This window comes from Liolophura sinensis, chromosome 11, assembly GCF_032854445.1.
Source record: "Liolophura sinensis isolate JHLJ2023 chromosome 11, CUHK_Ljap_v2, whole genome shotgun sequence".
Taxonomy (NCBI): Eukaryota; Metazoa; Mollusca; class Polyplacophora; order Chitonida; family Chitonidae; genus Liolophura; species Liolophura sinensis.
Window position 1 is genome coordinate 26,460,718 of NC_088305.1, and position 20,785 is coordinate 26,481,502.

A 20,785-nucleotide genomic window follows, 5' to 3' on the forward strand; every position below is an offset into this window, starting at 1 on the left:
TCACAACTGACATTAAATGAGCCGGTTTTGTTATCAAAAACAGGGCAACAAATGACTTACCAAGATACCAACCGAGATATTGATTCCGATATGCCCTTGGTCGAGCTACATGTTTCACTCAACGTTGTTAAGGGTGGAAAAAAACATAAACATTTCAAAAAAGTTCAGATGAAAGAGTGCAAAAACTTAGTTGTAAATGTGGTCTTCAACGTGTTTTTCGACTTTTCATTAAAGAGAAAAAGACACTTGAAAATAAATTGTGTACGGTGGGTATTTCGTACCACCTTTTGGTATATATAATCTTTCTGTAATAATGTCATAAATGAGGATGTAACACGTGTTTAATAAATATATCTGCACCAGAATTTGTTTTTTTTTTCACCTAACAAATGTGTTCAAACTGGATTTTGATTATATTTATATTTTTAATATATTCGAAAGCATTATCATAATTCAGAATAAATGCACATGTTTGGATATAAACAACAGATTTATATTCAAAGAAATTTATTAGACATGCATCACACCCTTATTTAGAACATTATTATGCAACAAGGATAATACCAAAAGGTAGTTCCAAATATCCACCATACAAAAATGTTTTCAAATACCCTTTTCTCCTGAAGAAAATGAAAAAAAAACTATTAAAAACCATTTTTGCAAATAAGTTTCGACGCCCTTTCATCTGATTTTGGCATCATTTTTATGTTTTCTTCTTTGTTTTCTTATGTTTTCTTATGTCTTTCACTAACTGACTCACCATTAAAATTGTCGTTGTCTATGCATTTCACAATAACTAACTCACCATTAAAATTGTCGTTGTTAATATCCCCTAAGGCAGCCATGGCGTCTCCAAACCGTCCTCGTATTACAGGAGATTCGATTACTTGTTCGCGAAATGATTCAAACTTTGGCTGAAAATATACCAATTATACAAATACAGCAAATAACAAAAGCAAGTCCTTTTTGACACATCACATTTGTCAACACACGTTTTTAATGCCTTTTGTAACACGTTTTGGTAGTGAAGGCAAGAAGAGGTTCTATCGAGTCCATGATGCTGTCGATGATCTTCCAGAATGATTGTATTGGTTTATGAACAGAGCATGTACCGTATGCAATTTTATCGTTATTTTTACAGTGTCCAGAGTTATGAAGATAGAATATTAGTTAATGTGTAATTTAATATGAACACGTGTAATTTAAAATGAACACGTGTAACTCAATGTGCACGTGTAACTTAATACAAAATACACGGTGTGTATATTGAAATAGAAACTTGTAAAGAGTGGAGGTGTGAAGGGATGGTAAAGACGCTTGCAGGTGTCTTTAGGGCTTGTCGGTGGGTTCGTTCGACTTCCCGGCAAATGCGATGAACACAAAACGTAACCCAAATAGCATGGTAAAAATACGTAAGGAGAAGACTACTGACAGGCAGTAAGCACTCCATTCCCATACCACCTGACCTCCCACCCCACCCCACGTCATATGAATACAGGAAAACCTCCCTGAGTCATTAGACTAGCAAGGGATAAATATTACAGCTCACAAAATGTACACGACTTCCTTGTACTCTGTGGGAACATGTAACAGATGTGAAGAGCCAGTTCTGCTCTCTACACATGGAGGAAAAAAAGGTTGCTCGCTGCGAAATAGCTTTCGACAACGATGCATGACGTTCTCGGATTCACGCACTTTGCAGGGTTAGCCAGGTCTAGATAAGAGTATATATCCAACTCAAGGATTTTATGGAAAAGGAACGAGTACAACAAAAATGGCGCAAGAAACAGAAAAAAGTTGTAGATAAAACAGATAATATGAGAATAGTCGCTATAATGCAATCGCCAAATTAGCTGACAAGACTGGTATAAAATATGTCGAGTCAATGCGACCTCTATGCCTAGATTTAAAACGAATGACGTTTCCTGGTGCGATTTTGCAATGCAGTGTTGTGTACAGATGTGAGAGAAATTTATACAAGAACAGGCGAAAAACGGCGCCTGGATTCCCATTTCTCATAACAGTCTTTTATACCTCCCTTTTAGGAGAGCTCGCTCACACGAATAGCGTAAGATGGGGTGAGTAATAACTAAGTTATAGGGGTGTAGTAGCGCTGTAAACGATTTACAGGGTACAGCCTTGTCGGGAAGTGTGATGGCATGCAGGTGTGTGCGAGCTGGGATATTGTATCGTGGGTAGATGGAACCACCTTGACGTTTGCCGTTTATGGGTTAGCAAAACCCGCAGGCGAAAGAGCGGATCTAGGCGCCGTAAGAGATATTCATATAACAGTCGTCAACCATACTGGACCTTCTATAGCTCAACAATCACAAGACAAGAGTTGCCAAACCAAAATTCAACTTTGAAGAAATTCGACTTACTACTATAAGAATGAGCAAACATAACCTTGGTTAAGTAAAGAGAAAACTACGAGGAAAGTGACTCACCTCCTCTTGATAGAACACATAGGCCTCTCCTTTGTCGAAGGATTTGGAAGATTTGTAATCAGAATATTGAGGGGCACCTGCGACTATATCGTCCAGTCTGGTGAAGAAAATAAGATGGTCGTGATCAGTGTACATTAGTAAGGATTTTACTTCAGCAGTTTGTCAGGCACATGGCCAAGGACGGGGATTTTCTGTCGACTAATAACATAAATAATAAGTAAATAAATAATACATCCACCAATAACATAAATAAATAATAAACAGATAAATAATAGGGTGATTGACGTTCTCCAAAAAGTTTAGTATTTATATCTTATCAAAGAAGAACATCTACAAAGTCTACTTTACTAGATATGCTTTTCTGTGTTTTAAAAACTACTATAGATCTCAATGATTTTATTCAGACATGCTAAACAAAATGCTTCGCAAAAAATGATAAAAATATATGTATTTATTTTCTCTTCGACTGTTGTTGCATGAAATGGCCTCCGTCATTAAATGTTATTGTATGTCAACATTGGTGATATCACAGCACCTATTTCTGGAACAGTGACGACTACTAAATTGCAATTAATATCACTGTATTTTTTTACCTAATTCTGCTTAAGTCATGGTGCTAGGGGCGCGTAATTTGCTACTATTATGCATTTAAATTGACAGTTAGAATAAAACCCTAACTGAGATAGACTGACAAGAGGTCGTACTTCACCAGTTACGTGTAACCATTTGCCGTTCATCACACTGTCGTCTCTGCTCTGGTTTTTACTCTGTACATCTTAAATTATATCCATATTACTGTGAGTCTATCTACATCACATTGCAGTAGGATAAACTAAGTAATTTGTGACTTAGAATAAACCTTTACGGCATTAAGGTATATATGCGATATTACAACACAGATGTCAGTGATGACAGAAACTAATTAGCTAATAATGAATGAAACGGCCTCCAAAGACGAAGGCGTGTCTGGCATGTTTAGATAAGACGCCATTTTTTCATGTAAACAAGGATATCATTCACCGAGTGAAACATTTGAAGTTGTAGAAAGAACAACTGGTGCTCTTTCACAAGTCGGCAGCTTGACTCGCATAACGCTGCTCAGACATATTTCATGGTGTCGGCCAGGTTTCAGGAAGGAGGAAACTAGACCGAGGAGAGAGGAAACCTCGTGCAATGTACCGAACATGAGAAACATCCTGGTATTAAGTCAATCCATTGCTAGCAATTTTGAAAACAATAGACATCTTTAAAATCATACTCACCCATCATTGTTAAAGTCACTGGCCGCCACTGCTGTTCCAAAAAATGCCCCATACTGAAAAAACAATAAGAAGCATACTCGTTAAATTATCTAAAGATATCTTTTACCTTATTTGAATTTACGCCATACACAATGGTGATTTCATTTTTAAGGACAGATACAGTTCATGGAACTCGTAAACAATAAAATATGACGAAGGTTAAACTCTAAGCAAACAAGCAATCAGCGATACTCGTAAACTATAAGCAAACAAGCAATCAGCGATACTCGTAAACAGTTAAATGTGACGAAGGTTAAACTCTAAGAAAACAAGCAATCAGCTATACTCGTAAACAGTAAAATATGACGAGGGTTAATTTCTTAGCAAACAAGCAATCAACTATACTCGTGAACAGTAAAATATGACGCACGTTAAACTCTAAGAAAACAAGCAATCAGCTATACTCGTTGGTTGTTGAACACATATCAAGGTGCTCAACTAGTGAAATATGTCTTTGCCGAGAATTGTAATACTGACCTGTTTTCCTGGAAATTCTTTGATGACGTTTAGGGCTTGTGTGTACACAGTAACCTAAACAAAAACAAAAATATACCCAACATCTGGTTTTGGCAAATTCCTTTGTATGTTAAATCCACACTCATAAAAGAAATGTATTGATAGTAGGAAGTCCAAAACAAACAGTTTGTCAGGCTGTGGAAACTTGGTGCAAAGTTATCAAACCTTCTGGCTCACATTTAGACCCAACCCGTCTGCCCCTTCATCGATTTACAGATACTTTTCCAGATGGTTCGATGAGCATTCATGTTTATATCCTAATTTCCACGACAGGCACAAGTCTGATATTTACTGAAAGACAATACTTGTAGGCTAATATTCGTGGTAAATACAGATTATTCGATTTAATTAGTAACTATGGACGTTTTGCCAAAAATTCTCGCTAAAGTGCATCGGATGGAATCATTTTAAATGGTTTACCTTTCCTAACAGTGCTTCTCCTCTAGGGACACCGACGACGTAATCTGATTAAAAAAATAAACATACAAAACAAAACATGTGTAAGTCAAATATGATTTGGAATACAGCCTATACAACATAAATATTTCGCCATTTGTTTATTTTTTTAGATTGTTATATCTCAAAGATTACGGTTTTCTACAAATTGATAAAAATCGCTTTAAGAACTTTAAAAAAGAACTTTAGAAGGCACAGATTCACTTCAAATAAAAATTCTTAATAAATAAATGAAAGTGTGAAAATTTCATTTGAACAAGTTTCATGACGGCGTTTATGCTCCACAAACTCTTGTGAATGGCAAGTTTAATGTAAGTCAGATGTAATTAGGGAATCATATGCGATAAACTCAACGAGGTTATATAATCACTTTAAAAGATCTTACCGTCTATGTCATCCCCGTCAAACTCTCCTACAGCGCTGTCATATCCTGTAAACAAAAACACATTGATGGATCGATAAAATAAAAATACTGTAATAAAGAATGAACAAATATTGATACTAATAACGATATGAGCTGAAATATATACATAAAGTGCGTGATCAACAGATTACACAGTGTAGACCCCCAGTTACTTTAGACGGGAAAGTGTCTCCATTTGAGGGAAAAAACCGTGACGCGAGGTCACCATACCTACCCATAAATCCGTAGTCATCCTCGGCTTTCCCTTCCGGTGTTGCCACAGAGGCGCGTGCACCAGGATCTGTACGGAAGTTAAATACTTGACCTGTGCACAAACAATGGATTTTTACAGTTTGTATTTTTGGGGTACCTTGAAAAAACTGCACAGTCTGTCTCATTTATCAGAATTAAAACAACCTCATGGTTTCAGTTCAAAAACAAAAGGGGCCTTAGTTTCAGGTGGCTAAACAGCTAACTCGGTACGACAATCAGGCCTTTGATAAACCAAAACGAAAGTTCGATATCCAGCTCTCGCTGTTTCGACTGAAGTTTTTCAAGTACCTGGGGAAGGTCAGTCAGTGTTTTACTTCCGGTGCCGTTATTAATCAGTCACTCAATCAGGAACCACACCTTCATAAATCACATAAAGCTATTAAACATGAACAATTGGAAATTACAATTCACGGTAAATAACACTAATCCCTGGTATAATCACGACCACATTTCAATCTCATGGTGACTCGTACCTTGCCAAAACCACGTTCCTGGAGCTCCAAGCAAAACTCTTTTCCCGTTCTGCAAATTGAAACGGGTAAACATATCGTAATTCTCTCTTGATAAATAACTCACCATGAGAAATATGAAGTAAGCCAAAGACTCGAAATTAAAATACCACTGAAAGTTAACTAACTAAACGTAATGAAACAAACGGATTTCTAATGTGAGTTTAATTGACGATGCAATTAGGTATTAATGAAGTCAAGTTCTTTTTACCCTATATACGAACCCTGTATTTAACGTGGGAATATCTGATTTATGTGTATTAGTTTACATTACACAATAAACCTTACATAAATACTATTTCCAAAAGTGAAAATCTACCCCAAGTGGTATCAATGTGGTCCATACAGTACAGTAGAATTCAAGCATATGATAAATTTAAATTTGAAATAGTTTTCAATGGTCTTTCCACGCACACTGACTTTTGTGTTTTGTTTTCATTTACTCACCAAACTGATAGATGCCGAAAAGCCCAGTTCACATTTGCCATGCTGGTCATGTTGATCTATGTACAAACTATTACTGTTATCCACAGCTGAAAAAGGGACAGCAAAACGGCTTTTATAAATTTGATATCAGTTACACAAATTCATTGTGTTAAACTACATTGCCTCCATTACAACTCTCGTCGTCATATGACCGAACAATTGTTAAGTACGGCCTAACACCCCAAGCGTACATACATTATAACACACAACACAAAACTTATACAGGTGACATTTCCAGAATACGTTAAGCAACAGGAACAAATAACGCTGTACGTTGTCATCGAAAAGACCTGGTGAATGGTATTAAGAGCCAGATAGATTTCTTATCATCATTGTATATATGATAACAGCTATTGGTCTAGCGATTATCAATTTGAAAGGTCAACTCGGATATGTAAGCTTACTCCATTGCGAAAGAAATGATCTTCTATATAGTAGTGTTCTTATATTCTTAGTATATTTCTGATTTCTGATATAATTTCTGATTCTGAATAGACATTCATATACCAACCGTCAAACAAAATACATGTAGATGTTCCAGTATAAAAATTGTCAGGCAAACTGCCAGTACGATACATACTTTTAAGAGAGGCAGTCAACAGTTTCCAGTGATATTGCAAAGACGTTTTAGGTGGATGAATGAAATTAGTATCCAAAAATAATCAGTAATCTGAAATAAACAGTAGGATCTACGCTGATACCTCTGCAAGTTACGACTCCAAAGTCGGCACCATCTGACAAACTCCCACAGAAAACTCTTTGTGAATAGTCAATAAAGGCAGATGGTGTACCAGAAATAAGTTTGACTGACCTCTTTTACAGGGAGAATACTCGGCCTTCACCGTTCTCCCATAATCCTCTGAGGCTAAGCAATTTCCGACTAACTGCTTCCTGTCCAGGGTTTGGGCGTGATAGACATACCGAGGAGCGCAGGCCTAGACAAATGGAGACAAAACAATAGCTTGCTAACATGTTTTTCTTTGCTTTTCTTTGAGACACTGGGTATAGGATTAACTGTTATTGATTATACAGACGGTAAGGTCACAATGAAATGACCGTTAACAAATATCTAAATGAAATTTCTATATGGGAGACAGAAAACGTCTGCTGTTTCGCATTTAAAATTTAGAATTCAGAAATGTTTTTTTTTGTGTACTTATAAACATTTGGATTTTGTGATTTGAAAGGCAATGGAATTGACATTGCTTCTGACTGCCAAGAAAAGTAGATCATAGTTCTAAAGAACAATTTCCCTTAAGAATAAAATAGCTATTATTGAACTGTAGCCGATTCTAGCTTTTTACTCTTTCCTTTTCTTTCTATGGTGATATCTTACCACAATGAGATCTCCGTGACTAACTACAGTCGCTCCAAACCACTGGTTCGATTTTTCTTCTATATCCACTAAATATGATCCGTTATATTTCTTTTCGTTACCTGAAATCAAAAGATTACATTCCTTGATCAATTCCTTGATCAATTCCTTGATCAATTCTGACCATGTCTCATGCAGAGTTTCAGTTTCAAGTTGAACAGCATAATTATGTTTCTTTCCTGCTCTTCACTACATTCTAATTTCATCCACATTTCATAACAATTCATTTGTGTGACATTTCACATTTATTTCGCCACCGTGTCTGTTTGGTGTTCATCTTTGTCATACTGTGTGTTCACTTTTGCTATAAAATGTCTTCATTTGTGCCATATTTTGTGTTCATTTAAGGGACATTTCATGTTTAATTCTGCCATATTTGGTGTTCATTCGCTCCCATATAAAATATGGTCATTTCTGCCATATATCGTGTTCATTTATGCCACATTTCGTGTTCATTTATGCCACATTTCGTGTTTATTTTCCCCATGTTCCGTGTTCATTTCGCTGCCATGTCTATTTGGTATTGATTTCTGCTATAAAATGTGTTCATTTCTGCCGTGTTCATTTTTGTTGCATTTCCCAGATTTCGCGTTCATTTATGTCATGTTCGCTTTTATTTCTGTTAAGTTCGCGTTTATTTCTGCCAGAATTCACCTTTTCTCAGGTTTCTCTTATCATCAACACTAATACACTTCAACCTGGTTATTTTCATAAGTCTGCTACTTTCTTCAACATTATTACAAATGGCTTTGACGCATCTGATTCGTTGATTACGTCTCTTAAAGACTAAATGAGATAGTAGGGCTTACTCATGAGATTCTACCCACCTTCATAATCAAAATCCATTTGCGCGCAGCCAATACCACGTGACGTGCCGCACCGGTATACAGCGCCCCCTCGCGTGACTCCAGGCTGCGCTGTTCTAGCTTTTGGTGCCCCTACTAATAACCTGTACAAAGAAGAGCAAGAATAAGCGACATATTATCAGCAATTATTTAACGATATATTTAATAATATTTCATTTTACCGAAATATATTTGGAGTTAACAACCACCTTTCACAATGAACAGTAAACAACGATGGCAGCAACTTAGAAACCAAACGTTCGGATAGGTATAACACAAGCTTTCGATGTATGTCAGTTTCGGTTATAGTCATTAGGACTTTAACACCTCAAACAGTAATGCAGGTATGACATACATCGCACCTGTATCATAGCGAGTTAATGACAACTCTTCACCCACTAGTATGATAAATTCTAATACCCAGAAATAGACAATAGCAAAACTCGCTGGAAACAAACAAAATTTGGAAAATTATGATTAAATAGCTCTTTTCTTTAAGCACACAACGTAACCAAGGTGATAGCAAAAATCGTACCCTGCAATACAAACATACAGCCTTTCAACACAGAATAACTGTGGGGCATGATTCACTCAAAAAGCTGACAGCCGTAGTATAAAAGGAAATTTCATGAGCATAGCGTTTATTGTCACTTCAATCAAATAAATAAATAAATAAATAAATATGCCATGTGCCTGAATTTGAGCGGATCCGAACTAATATCAATTTTTGGAAGGTAAAAAAATGTACGAGAGAAAGCGGGAGAGGAAAATGGAGATGAATCATGGAACTCATTTGTTCAGGCCATTTCAGCACTTGTATTTGTCTAATGCGAAGGAAAATGCAATATCAGAATCGTCAAAGCTCTCGCATCTTACCACAATCATTATGATCCGTGACATCAAGTTTCAGACATTTAAATGCATTTACCATTATTCAAGACAGTTTAGAAAAAGAAAGGATATATTTTTCGAACAGTTTCAGTGTTGTATATAATTATCATAAAATCTTCTTTTCTTGTCGATTTTACTTATAACGTTCACTTCAACCAAAAACGAACTGTATACATAGAAAGGTATGAATTCTCGAAATAAAACTGTGTTTGACGAGCAGTGACATTTGTCAGTGGACTGTCTCTTTGTACCTCTAAATATTTGCTCTCAAAATCCCGCGTTTGTTATAGATACCCAAGTTGATTAATGATGTTCAGGATTTTGACTGGTGAATTTGTTACACCGCATCAAAGTGTATCAGACTGTTTATTATTAATATAGACCCTCACTGACCGCTCAGAATAACAAACTCCAAAAGCAATCAGAACTCATGTAAACAGTACCGGTTGACCCTCAGAGTTTCTGTAAGCTATCAACACGGGACTCGTCTATATGATAAATTTCTTATGGAGAAACACAGACTGGAATGAATTTAGCAGTCTGGCATGGGTTCGTATGCATGATAAACTAATGACACATAGTTTAATTTAGTTTAAAAAAATGAGTAGATATCACTTTCACTGAGGAATGTAAAAGTTCTTGACTAGAATTGTACTTATTTCTTTGTTGCTTAAAGGGATAGAGAATCGACGCGGATTGGCTGGCAGTGGAGATAAGGTTTCCTGGGTTAAAGCCTCATGCTGTGGTCACGCTTGAATAAATCTGCTATACCTGAAATTCAGCTTAGGCTGGACATAGACTGGACTTGCCTACCGATTCTGATTCACAACAGCCAATCAGAAACGATTCTGTATCCCTTTAAAGCTTTATTCAAGAATTTTTGCTTATATAATTCCGGTCAGCTTTATGGGTGGTTGAAACCTGAGTGCCCGAAATACACCAGTCATCTCTTTATCAAGATACTGGCGAATTGTCCTAAATCTGACATACGGATAAAACATGGTGACAAACAAATGGTCTTCAACATCCAGTAGACCGTAAAAAGCGCCACACGAGCGTCGTCGATCACCTATTGTCACCAAAGCCGCACGAACAATGAGAGTGAGTCCAATCTACAAACTCCCTGTCTATGGCCGGATTTGAAGGCCCTGATCTTAACCATTCGGGCACGGACGCTCCACTCTGGCTAGATTAGAAAATACGTGTCGTCAGATAATGGCGTCTTAAAAATGTTGCTAATCGCATCTTATGGTTGCCTAGATTGCAACTATATCAGAGTTTGTCAAAACGTATATGTGATTTTTTTTTTGGTGAACAAACAAACTTGATTAGATACCGCTGCATGTATTTGCTAAGTTTGAAGGAGTATTGTATTCATTAGATGTTAACATTGTCGATTGTAACTAAGTTAAGATGGGGCAAACTCATATCTGTTGACTTCATCGGTAGCCGTTCACTTATCGCCGTGCAGATATCATTTACTAATATTTTCTGTGCAAAGAAAACACAGTAAAACTCCTGACAAAAATCCGACCCAAAGTTTTATATATTCTCATGCCACGGAATCCAAAATGAGACAGATTTCCAGAAGTTGCTATTATTCGCATCGCATTACCTAGCAAACAGCTGTCATTAGGAAGTCAGCACGGCTAATGAATGCTTTTACGTAACCCTCATTAGTCGGCCTGGGTATTTACTTAAAATAATGGCTTTGACCTAACACAGTGTGACGTCAAGAATGTAACGACTTGCCTGATTCACTCACTGTTCTAACACAAGCAGACTGTGTGGAAGGGCCATAGTTTGGATGACAATTTGTTGCAAAAAGAGTACAAAAGCGTCGTACATCGTTGGACAGCAGCTTTTTGGAAGATACGCTTTCTTTAAATCGGACTGGATAAGTGGTGTAATGTTAAATGACATTAAAACAGAATTATAAGTGATGGGCTTATCACTTATCTAAGTTTGCCCTATCTTAAAGGCTACATGGAAATGTACTACAAAGCGAAGAGTATCGTTTTAAGGGACATGAAGAAAGGCATTCAAAAAACAAAGAGTTGAACTTTTTCATTTTTGAGGCAAATTTTATATTCCTTAATAACTAATAATTGCTTTCCTCTATTGATGCATATTTTCTGTCAATGGTTGGAAATATTCGGAGATGACTTCGTATAGACTGGGAACTTGTGATCAGCTTTGCGTCAACAATTTGAGTTCCCGCCGCATGAAGGTTGTTATCAACTTTGACATCACCGCAGCAGGCTACTTAAATTCCGGACTGACCACTGGGGGCCTAAGGAAAACTCTAGCTGAAAGCCATTTTGAACCCCAAGACGAAAGCTGATTAACTATTTTCGTAGTTTTACATGTCAGGCCACTTCATACACAATGTATTAAGAAATAAAACCTAGGCGTTTCATGTATCTTTTGAGGACATAAGACCTAACTAAAGTAAATAGGCAAGAGGCCCGGTTTCACCCGTTATGTACATGTGTGAGACATTTCCGCTCTTTTTTACGGTCCATGCTCAAGTCTTTTGTACTACACACATAGAGAAAACATTTGGCAAATTATGAGGATCAGCTTATATTTACACATGTATCTGACGGTGTTTTTTTTTTAGTATTGTAGGCTATTTTACTTGTAGGGCTGGCCCAGTGTCACTAAGATAAACTTAAGCCAGACTTAATGTTAATGCGACCTGTCTAGCACAGCCTCGTGCTCGTAAGGTGAGTATTAGTATAGTTAGGGTACGTGGTCTTGTGCGAGGGACACCTTGGTTCACTGAGCCTGACACGGCATAATGTGGGTAGGGCTTGACCAGCTGACAAAATACAAGACGCGTTATGAGCGTACAAATGTACGTCAAAGCTTTTTCTGAACACAAACATGTAGATGATTTTAACAGATGTCCAAAGCACTCAAACAAATTTTGTGACATTTTCTGAAATAAATAATCTCTGTAAAAGTATACTATATGAAAGGCTTCAGAATGCCAGCTTAAATATTTCTCAGAGAAAAAAAAATGTAAACGCAAGTACATATCCATTATCTCATGAAATTTTACTGGTTGATTTTTAATCCTGATATTTACAATTCATTTTTTATTCAAAGCAAACTGTATATGTACTGGACATAAAGCATATGTGATACACATGTTGAGCGAGTCTACTCCTATATGTCAGCTCAGATTTTGTTTCCTATAAAAACTATGAAGAAAAGTTTGTGAAAAAGATTCTTAAGGAATGTCCTTCCATGTATATGGCTGGTCGCTTAGCTGACACACAGGTGCCGGATTTAGCTCCCAGATTTCAAACTATAGCTATACATCTGCTATATGCCCAATAAATTGAGTTCTATACACTTAAAAAATAATCTTTTAAATTAACAGATGGTCTGTTGTCTGAGTGATACTAGAATGAATTCTGCTACTGCAGCAGATTATTCTGTTAAATGTAACACAATCATTTCTATTAAATAAACATAAAGATTCAATTGGACTAACAAAATTTTCGAGTTCAACATAACAGAATATGGCGTTATAATAACAGAATGCATTCAAGCATCACTCAGACTTTCTGTTAAAATTAACGGATTATTTTTTTGAGTGTAGATAACAAAAAAGGTGACTGTGGACAATTGTCAAGAACAAACAAACACCCTGTCTGCCATATGGGTCCGGTCCACAGACGATATTCACAGAGTTTATAACATAGCGATGTGGTTTTGTGGTTGCAGTCAGTAGCTTCATATGGTAATACGACAGGTGGAGGCGGGGGTGGGGTAGGGGCAAAGGGGTTCTTGTACCACTTCCCGCAAGACTGTCAACGCATTTGGGCAACACGTTCAGAGCTGTTCCTTCTCTCCTAATAGGCGGCTCTGTGTGATGCCCCCGGCATCCGGCAATACGACACAGACCACATCCGATGCGCGGAGGGGAGACAGTCCGAGTGAGAGCGATGAGAGTCATAAAACAGTAAACAATATTTCTATTTTTAAGCAAAACATAGATCGACGCATTTTCGATTATATATCAATACCACATATTTCTTCAACGTATAATGAACGGCTAACGTGTTCTGGCTTTCGAAATGAGGTGTAAAATTTAGATGTCGAACATGACATTCGTACAACAGCAGTTCAACATACTGGATGATTCGGGTCCAGTAATCGTCGTAAAACCGATTTCCAAGCCAACGTTCGACACAAACCACCACAGAACTAAGAGCTAAAGGTGCTATACTAATATTGTGGGGGAACATTTGACATGGATTTGATTTGATTTGATTTGATTGGTGTTTTACGCCGTACTCAAGAATATTTCACTTATACGACGGCGGCCAGCATTATGGTGGGAGGAAACCGGACAGAGCCTGGGAGAAACCAATGACCATCCGCAGGTTGCTGGAAGACCTTCCCACGTACGGCCGAAGAGGAAGCCAGAATGAGCTGGACTTGAACTCACAGCGACCGCATTGGTGAGAGACTCCTAGGTCATTACGCTGCACTAGCGCGCTAACCGACTGAGCCACGGAGGCCCCATTTGACATGGAAGAAATGAATGATTGGCTTTGTTATCGAAAGTGTATCGCGAATTTTCTTACGTGTCAGCATACATGTGAAGAACTTAGGTTTGGCTACTGACGGAAACTAGTCATTTTACGACCCCCGGCCCGAGGAAACAGCCTGGTGTTTCTCGGTGTGTTTTATCCGGAATTCTCATCTTTAAGGCGGACTTATAGCGCGGATACATCCAGGTCAAGCCGTCTTTAACACTTCAGTTCCGACAAAATGAGCGGCTGTCAAGAGGGTACAGACATACGGAAGAGGACATCCCATTGTAGTGACATCGTGAATGTCGTATTTCCCGTGAAGCGTGAACCAGGCTAGGCCTGATTTCCTCATACATCATTATAACACAGACTTATATGTGGCTTTTGTAAGAATTATTTTTATACACTTATAAATTTATTTAATCATTTGATTTTTGCCTAACGCCTTAGACAAAAAGTGTTCCCATATATTGATGCCAGTCGATCTGGCTATTGGAGATAAAAAACCCACCTAAAGTAGTCGATTAGTCCAAGCTATATACTCTTCCGTTATTTTCAGAAGTAGCGGCACCTCACTCTTTCTGTTTAGTCATGATCATAAAGCACTGCAGTAAAACAGAGGAAAATGGTGTTTTGTTTACACAGCTAATAACAAACTTGTATGGGCTGGGTTTTCTCACGATGCATCAATTGGGAATGTATACTATTTAATGAAAAAGTTTCAAAAGATGTATTATAGTTGGTGGTCTGGATAAAAATTTTGTAGAATAATAATAAATCTTAACAAAAAACAGTAAGCCTGATGTCCGTCAAGATACGGCTGAAAGTAATCCATTCAAACCTGAATAGGTTTAACCCCCTATAACCCAGAAACCAGCAACATACAGTACTTCGTGTAACTTCGTAACACTTTTTTATACTAAAAATGAAACATGAGTTCGAAGAGTGTAAACGTGTAAAACTTTCCGCTAAGCCTACGCCTGATTTGTTCCCTACAGACTGTGAGTGGATGGGTTAATAGTTTGCTTATTTCGAAACACACCAGGTCAAACCAGTACGCCGGAAATGACCCACCTGATAATTGACGACAGTTACGCCCTTAATCGTTCACTATTGGCACATTACATTATAGCACAACAGTACCGAAAATTCAAGTCAAATAATACAGTACAAAGGCAAAGCATCAGCGCTACTCATTTAGCAATCTCTGCCACTTATTTCAGCTCATTGTTCAGAGTACTGTCTTACAGGAGTGCATATTTAAAACTATTCAAAACTTGTCACTTTCTTGTCACATATATAAATATACATATAGCTTAATTACAGCCGTGTCGTTCTGGCCGCAGCCTAAACGACGTGGAAAAGACAACTTTACTGTGGTAGAGCAGGGTGAAGGAAAACTGTTTCTGTTCCGATATGGAGATGGTATAGGCCAATATAAGCTATTTTCTGTATCCCGGGATTGTTTCCTAATTGTGAAAATGGCTTCACAGTAAGCGGCGAAAACTATTTTTATGAGGGTTGATTCACCGGGTGAAATGAGATAATTAAGATTGTATTCGTGCCACGTAGGCTTTACTACCGTCACTGTAGCAAGGCAACGTCCCCTGCAGCAAGACCCTTTCTCTGTACACAAGGGTTATATTCACTTTAATAAGGCAAAGTTCCCTATGACAAGGCTAAGGTCGCCTTAGCAAGAATATCCTCACTGTAGCAAGGAATATCCTCACTGTAACAAGACTATCCTCACTGTAGCAAGGCTATCCTCACTTTAACAAGATTATCCTTACTGTAGCGAGACTATCTTCACTGTAACAAGACTATCTTCACTGTAGTAAGACTACCCTCAATCTAGCAAGTCTAACCCTCACTATTGCAAAGCTATGCTCACTGTAAGCAAGACTATCCTCACTGTAGCAAGGCTATCCTCACTTTAACAAGATTATCCTCACTGTAGCGAGACTATCTTCACTGTAACAAGATTATCTTCACTGTAGTAAGGACTACCCTCAATCTAGCAAGGCTACCCCTCACTATTGCAAAGCTATGCTCACTGTAAGCAAGACTATTCTCACTGTAGCAAAGCTACTCTCAGTCTAACAAGACTATCATCACTGTTGCAAAGCTATCCTCACTGTAACAAGGCTATGTTCACTCTAGCAGGCAATTCTACACTCAACGTAGCAAGACTATCCTAACTGTAGTAAGACTATCATATCAAAAGCTATCCTCGCTGTGGTAAGACAATACTCACTCTAGCGTGCAATTCTATACTCACCGTAGTCAAACTACTCTCAATGTAGCAAAGCTACGTTCAGTGTGGTAAGGAATTTTTCACTGCCACATCTACGTTTATAGCAGCGAGGCCATGTCCCCTATAAGGTTACATTCATTTTACACTTTTTGTAGCAAGGCTATCCTTACTATCGTAAGAGTATCCTCACTATAGCAAGGCTATCCTTACTATCTCAAGACTATCCTCACTATAGCAAGCCTATCCTTACCATCGCAAGACTATCCTCACTATAGCAAGGCTATCCTTACTATCACAAGACTATCCTCACTATAGCAAGGCGCAAGGCTATCCTTACTATCACAAGACTATCCTCACTGTAGCAAGGCTATCCTTGCTTTATGAGATGATTTTCTCCTGTAAAACTATGGTATCACATTGTCGAGAATAGGAAGGCCCCTATCACATGCTCCAGGTTCAATGCTCAATCTAACACACCGACACTAGCACGTGTTGGATATTTATAGTGAATTGGGGTTGACATTTAAGAACTGACGTAATTACAGCCATGCTGTTCGCTTCAAAAACGTCCCCCAACGTCCGGTGAAATCGTGTGTTTGTTGATAATTTGTATACTCAAACCGAATGTGAAGGTAATTCTGGCTGGGGCTCTGAAATGTCAGACGTATAATGCACTCAATATTGCACAATAAACAGCAACATATTTCTTTCATGTATATGCACCATAGAGGGTTTCTCATTACGGAAAAGGTCTACGCGCGCTCCCAAAAATCTGACACGACAAAAGAGACAGTAGACTACTCGGTGCAATTGTGCAAGATTTACCCGCCATCTTCAACCTGTAATCTCAACGGGGGCCTCCGTGGCTCAGTTGCTTAGCGCGCTAGCGCAGCGTAATGACCCAGGAGTCTCTCACAATGCGGTCGCTGTGAGTTCAAGTCCAGCTCATGCTGGCTTCCTCTACGGTTTTACGTGGGAAGGTCTGACAGCAACCTGCGGATGGTCGGCGGATGGTCGTGGGTTTCCCCCTGCGGATGGTCTGCGGATGGTCGTGGGGTTTCCCCCGGCCTCTGCCCGGTTTCCACCCAGCATAATGCTGGCCGTCGTCGTATAAGCGAAATATTATTGAGTACGGCGTAAAACACCAATCAAACAAAATAAATAAATGTAATCTCAACGCTTGGAGATTCAGATATAACCGCCTTTTACGTTTAAATTTTCGTGCACATCACCACCGGCTTGTGTGAAATCGCCCACACAATCTCTCTCTACTGAAGGTTTCTTCATTCGCATTCTCGCGAGAACCCTTATATACGAGAAGCAGACTTAGATCTTTTAATAGATTGACTCTTTCTTGTTACAATATCGAGAATATAAGAATCACATGGTTGTGTACATCGGGAATCTCAGACTTAATTCTCCTGTCAAATAATATATTAAACTGACAGGGGACCAGATTGAAATATCCCATGTGTATTCATCATTTACTTGCCTCTTGTTTTACATTGCTTTCATCATTCGTTGATAGACTTAAAGACTCGCCGATTGTTGACATAATTAATTGATGGACTGAACGATTCGATAATGGATGGTCAAAATTTTTGTCAGTTTTATTTATTTATTTATTTACTTATTTATTCATTTATTTATTTGATTGGTGTTGTCCAGGAATATTTAACTTTCATTGCGACCGTCAGTTTTCAGCATGGAGGGAATCAGTGACATGCAGGTTCATGTATCTCACCAGCCTTTCGAGGCCAAAGTTTATCTCGCGGGAGCTGAATTCGAACTCGCTCCCTAATCAAAGCTATTGCTTCCTAAGCTTAAATTGTCGGCATTAAACAGGTCATTAAATAACGCTTAGTAATGACATAGTAATCTTTTCAAATCTTTCACAATGGGCAAGCTTTTCCCTATTATTCGTGTCCCATTTGCGAAGTCTGTTTAGTACTACCTTGAGGATGAGACCGCTTCGGTGGCCTAATGTTACAGCGTCCACCTCGAACTCGGGAGGCCACGGAATCAAACCCGGCTCGGGTTATACCAAATACTTTAAAAATGGTACTTGCCATCGACTCACACTGCCACAAGAAGACACAATTTATGTACACATACCTAATGACTCCTCGTCGTTATATGACTGAAAAATTGTTAAGCACAACGTTATACCCCAAGCATACATACGTCCCTTGAAGATGACGCACTGTGGTCAAACTGGTAACATAAGCCTCGTATACAACAACAACAACAAAAAAGACCATCAATCCAGCTTGGACCCGAATTGCCATTGCACGGGAAATGTAAGCTACACCTTTAGTCCAGGATGCGTGTTATTATTATTTTTGTTGTTGTTTAGATTTGTTAGATCAAGCCTATAAGTCAGACTGATGGATTAATTTATTCATGGGTAGTACTTAGCCAAACCAGCCGAGTTTCCGTAGTCCAAACCCTATCAGCCTACACTGTACATACCAATCCCTAAAATTTCGGAACGAGATTATATATATACACTATATTATATCTTACATAGGGCACCTCCGTGGCCGTGGAGGTTAGCACGCGAGCGTGGCGCCTTGACCCATGAGCCTCTCACCAATTCGGTCGCGGTGAGTTCAAGCCCAGCTCATGCTGGCTTCCTCTCGTAGGGAGGTCTGACCGCAACCTGCAGATGGTCGTGGGTTTCCCGGGGTTCTGGACGGTTTCCTCTCGCCATAATGCTGGCCGCCGACGAATAAGTGAAATATTCTGGAGTACCGATGGAATACTCAAATATATATACCTTACATATCAAAATTTGCCTAAAATCACATTCGTTTCGGTCCCACTAACATGGGTAATATTCAAACATCTACAAATCATCATCAAAATAAATTAAAGACGGCTACATAACCGTAATAACAAAACCTACGTATGTTCCAGATATACATTTATTTATTTATTTGTTTAGTTACTTGGTATTTTACGTCGTACTCAAGAATATTTCACTTATACGACGGCGGCCAGCATTATGTTGGGAGGAAATCGGGCAGAGCCCGGGGGAAACCCATTATAAGCTAGACTTGAGCTCATAGCAACCACATTGGTGGGAGGCTCCTGGCTCATTGCGAGGTGCTGGCGTGCCAACCCCCTCGGCCTCGGAGGCCCCCAGATATTTCTATAAACCTCGCGTCAGTCAATCACGCGCTGATACAGTAACTTGAACAGGCGTTGCATTTGCTTATATGGCAATTTACTCAGAGACTTTGGCCTATCTCAGGATCTATACTTAATTTTATCGTGAATTAATCTAGGAACTACTTTTGGTGGTATGACGTCATGCTGTGTTGGAATTTTTAAGATCAGACTGACCTTCAAACGAAATCAATAAGTGCAGCGTGGGGTAAGTGCAGCGTGGGGTGACATGGAGGTTCAGTCATTTCCTACTTATTTTAATATCAAAGAGTCCAGATGGTCTTTTGTCCAAATGCTTCAACATGGGGTATTATCAAGGCGTGACATAGCATGTGTGAATCATGACAGGAAATGAGAGGAGCGTTAGATCAGATGTTTGAACAGATCAACATACAATACCGGGGCTTGTGTCGGGTCTCTTAAAAGATTCAGTCATATACGACAGTGGCTATACTGTTGTTACAGCTCACCTTGTAACAGAAATGCATGTAATAGTTTACTTTGATACTGTTGTTACAGCTCACCTTGTAACAGAACTTTCTGTTATTTGCGCATGTTTTGTTTGCCTATTATTACACATGTCAACCCAGAGCAGCGAGTATAACCAAAAAAATCTTTTTGTGTACTGATTACACACATTCGGAAGTATGCATACATAAACCCGGTATTAACTTTAGCCAGGATCCAACTGCAATTGTTTTGTATAAGAAAAACGCTGTTATTAAAATTCAACCCGAGCTTAACATTAAAGTATTAAAGTCTAAACACCCAGCCCTTATGTTTTGTTCAGAGTCCTTCATTTGACGTATTCCGCGTTTCAATCAGAATTTTGTCTTGATCTAAGTCCCAGTTATTAACAATTAAGCCTGGCTTAACTTTAAACAACTGGCCTCTAAGTTTTATTCGTAGATCCCTTTCTGTGACAGAATTATTCCGTATTTCCAACAAAATGTCCACACATATGAAAGGCTTATTTAAGAATTTGTCTTTTCTGAGCTTTTAAACGTTCAACACTAGAGTTACTCTGTTCTATACCCTAATTTACTCTGTTACCCTGTTACTCTGTTCTATACCCTAATTTACTCTGTTACTCTGTTACTCTGTTCTATACCCTAATTTCCCATGTTCGTTATTTCAAATTGTATGTTTACATTTTGTGCTTACCCCACTCATCTGTTTACGTGGCTTGTCACATAATCGCTGTGCAGGCGGCATTCCGTATGGCGTAAGTTTGTAGTCTCCGACGTGGCATATTTTTGTTTACCGCAGGTATGTGTGTTGGAATTACTGTGGTCGTGGTAGCAT

At 38.5% G+C, this 20,785-nt stretch overlaps 1 protein-coding gene across 1 annotated transcript in view; it reads right to left on the minus strand.

The window, feature by feature from the left end:
* The window catches only part of LOC135478256 (integrin alpha pat-2-like), a 54,833-nt gene that overhangs the window by 26,303 nt on the left and 7,745 nt on the right, over positions 1-20,785 (minus strand). Inside the window, exons 2-13 of the mRNA XM_064758530.1 lie at positions 8,594-8,715; positions 7,728-7,828; positions 7,203-7,326; positions 6,353-6,438; positions 5,870-5,918; positions 5,359-5,448; positions 5,106-5,150; positions 4,685-4,728; positions 4,226-4,279; positions 3,710-3,762; positions 2,448-2,544; positions 806-914 (exon numbers count right to left, since the gene is read on the minus strand). Coding sequence (XP_064614600.1) covers positions 806-914; positions 2,448-2,544; positions 3,710-3,762; positions 4,226-4,279; positions 4,685-4,728; positions 5,106-5,150; positions 5,359-5,448; positions 5,870-5,918; positions 6,353-6,438; positions 7,203-7,326; positions 7,728-7,828; positions 8,594-8,715 — 974 coding nt within the window. The remainder of the gene's footprint in view (positions 1-805; positions 915-2,447; positions 2,545-3,709; positions 3,763-4,225; positions 4,280-4,684; positions 4,729-5,105; positions 5,151-5,358; positions 5,449-5,869; positions 5,919-6,352; positions 6,439-7,202; positions 7,327-7,727; positions 7,829-8,593; positions 8,716-20,785) is intronic.